The 2,584-nt window shown below is 41.0% G+C and overlaps 1 protein-coding gene across 1 annotated transcript; it reads right to left on the bottom strand.

Annotated features, from left to right (window-relative positions):
- Window positions 1–340: 340 nt before the first annotated feature.
- Window positions 341–1,270, bottom strand: LOC103555561 (vomeronasal type-1 receptor 4-like). Its single transcript, XM_008527185.2, has one exon. The coding sequence runs from the start codon at window positions 1,268–1,270 to the stop codon at window positions 341–343; it is 930 nt and encodes a 309-aa protein (XP_008525407.2).
- Window positions 1,271–2,584: the final 1,314 nt, after the last annotated feature.

Consider the following 2,584-nt stretch of genomic DNA (forward strand, 5'->3'; position numbering starts at 1 on the left):
ATTTATCTGGGCCAATATTGGATTATGTGCCAGTGTGTATTAGTTATGTTGTATATGTTAGCAACACCCACACTGAGATATAATTTACAGAAACACTTCAAATATTCCTGAAGAAAGGATAACTCCTTCAGATGGCTGTAGCAGTAGAGGTTTCTTCAATAATGGTGTGGATCTTTTTTGACGTCATGATTTCATCTATAGACTATCAATGCAGCACTAGAATAAGATCAACCTTCCAAGATATTTGTGGATTTTACGTAAAAAACTGGTACTCAGTAAATGAGTACTGCATAAAGTAATTATGGTTATTATTGAAGCTGTCTTCTACATATTTATTACATTAACCACGATATCTAACAATTAAAGAGCAAAAGCTTGGCGTTGTAGGATCCCTAATGATCAGCAGGAAGGGGCTGAGAGTGGGAAAACAAGAAACCAAAACACTAGAGATCTGCATCAGCCATAGACGAGAATCTAAACAGGCAGTGATGTAAAAAGTAAAAATGGAATTCAGCATGTAGAAGATGACAAAAGTGACCACCAGCATCAGGATGGTGTGGGCAGCTCTGGTCTCTGGGGAGTATTTCTGATAGGTGTTTCGAGTGTGAATATGCTGCACTCTCTGGTGGTGTCTGTGGAGCAGAAGCACCATGGAGCCACTGGCCCAGATCATGAGGCCAATAAACATGGCATCAGAGACAGACCACAAGATGACAATGCTTGCATTGGGATTTGAGGATGAACAGAACCACTTCGCTTGGGTGTCAGTGTCATTTCCCATGTCCTGTGGACCAGTGACTTTTACAGGAATGTAAATATTTATTAAGAAACTGAACATCCAGCAGTTGCAACAGAAAGGACCAATGAACTTGGGGGCTCTTCCTCTGAGCATCATCCACATCACTCTCTCAGGGACGAGAGTGAAGAACTGATAGGTGCTCAGGACACAGGTGGAGCACAAGCAGGTGCTGCGAGCCACTTGGCGGATGTAATAGACAAGCTTACACCCAAGACTGGAGAGTGGTTTCCTTAGGACAAAAGCTGTCATCATGTGGGGAATCCCGGTGCAAAGAAGAACCAAGACATTGGCCATGGCCATGTGGGTGAGAATTGTGTGTGTGGGCCTCTGCCTCTGGCCGAGCAAGATTGGAGAGACATTATGGAAGAAGAGAACAACATTGGCTGGAGCTCCAATCCCGAACAGAGAAAGGATGATGGTTTTCAGAGCCACGTCCCCTGTGGTGCTTAGGAAACCTTTCAGAAAAGACATGAAGATAGCTTCCGAGTGGCCTGGAGTGAAGAGAAGGCTATGACTGCGCAGGCAGCAGGACTCTTCTTAGTTATACAACCTTATAAAAGGATTCTTGGCCTTTTCTTCTCCTGAAAAGGGAGGCACTGTCATACTCCACAGAAAGACTCAACCTGGGGATCACACACCTGACAATAGTTTACTTTTCATCATGATTATTTTGTATTTATTTTGATTTACTCTTATATTCTGACTCCTCACCAGAATGTAAGACATCATGAACTTAGGAACCAATGCAGTATTGTCCCAAAATATGATTGACACAAAATAAGTGTTAAATAAATGTGTACTTAATGAATAAGTGAAAGGAGACAGGTGCACTGTACCCCTCTCAGAATTCACAATCATCCTGTCAGGCATAATAACACATTAACCTAAGATAATGAAATGGAAAAATGCAAACTAATGTTCAAATTTTAAGGTTATCCAACACATTAAAATCACGAGATAATCAATTAACTTTTGAGAACTCTTAACATTATTCATCATCGTGACTGGATCCAAAATACCTGCCAAAAAATCAGTAGCCTTCTGAATATTCAAGATGACCCTCAAATGACCTCATATAGTCTATTCAATATAGAAAAGCTCCAAAATGGCCAAGGAATTTTAACTATTAGTAAGTCCACAGACCTGAACAGGCTGAAAAGTCAGGTATGAAGATCTTTTTCTGAGTAGTCTCCAGCCCTCCTCAGTCCACACCAAGAAACAAACACTATGATCCTAAGACCCAGTCCACAGCAGATTGTTTTATATCTTCATTTGATTTGGGGTTCCTACATCTTGTCAGGCTCTTTACTTTGTTCCAGATTTTACAAAGGAGAGTCAGTCTAGCTATCTGAGTTCAAAATCACCCATAGCACCTATGGTGTCAGAAGAAAGTCAGATCTGAGCCCTTATGGATGAGTAGCAAGGTTCCATCAGATACAACACAAAGATTGACATATTCTGGTTAAAAGAGTCAGGTCTTCCAGAGGCAATAATCTTTATTATTCCTGTAGGATTCAGAAGCCATTGTCAGGTACAGGAAAGGAGACGAGAATTTGGAACAAAAGCCCAGAGTTTCCAAAATTCCTTCCTCTTCAGGAAAATCGGATCCAACTTATGAAACTACTATGCCAACAATGCAGGAAGCAGCACAATGAATAGCTTATAACCAGCAGCTTGGGATTCAACAGATCTGGTTCTTTTTTTAACTCCCCACTCACTAGTGCTGGGACATTAGAACACCCCCATGAGTTCTCAAAACTTTGTTCCATCATTTGTAATATAGGA

The sequence above is a fragment of the Equus przewalskii genome, chromosome 9, assembly GCF_037783145.1.
Source record: "Equus przewalskii isolate Varuska chromosome 9, EquPr2, whole genome shotgun sequence".
Taxonomy (NCBI): domain Eukaryota; kingdom Metazoa; phylum Chordata; class Mammalia; order Perissodactyla; family Equidae; genus Equus; species Equus przewalskii.

What these genes read in the sequence shown, in the direction of transcription:
- LOC103555561 (XM_008527185.2), bottom strand. Translation starts at nt 1,270, where the DNA reads ATGTCTTTTCTGAAAGGTTTCCTAAGCACCACAGGGGACGTGGCTCTG.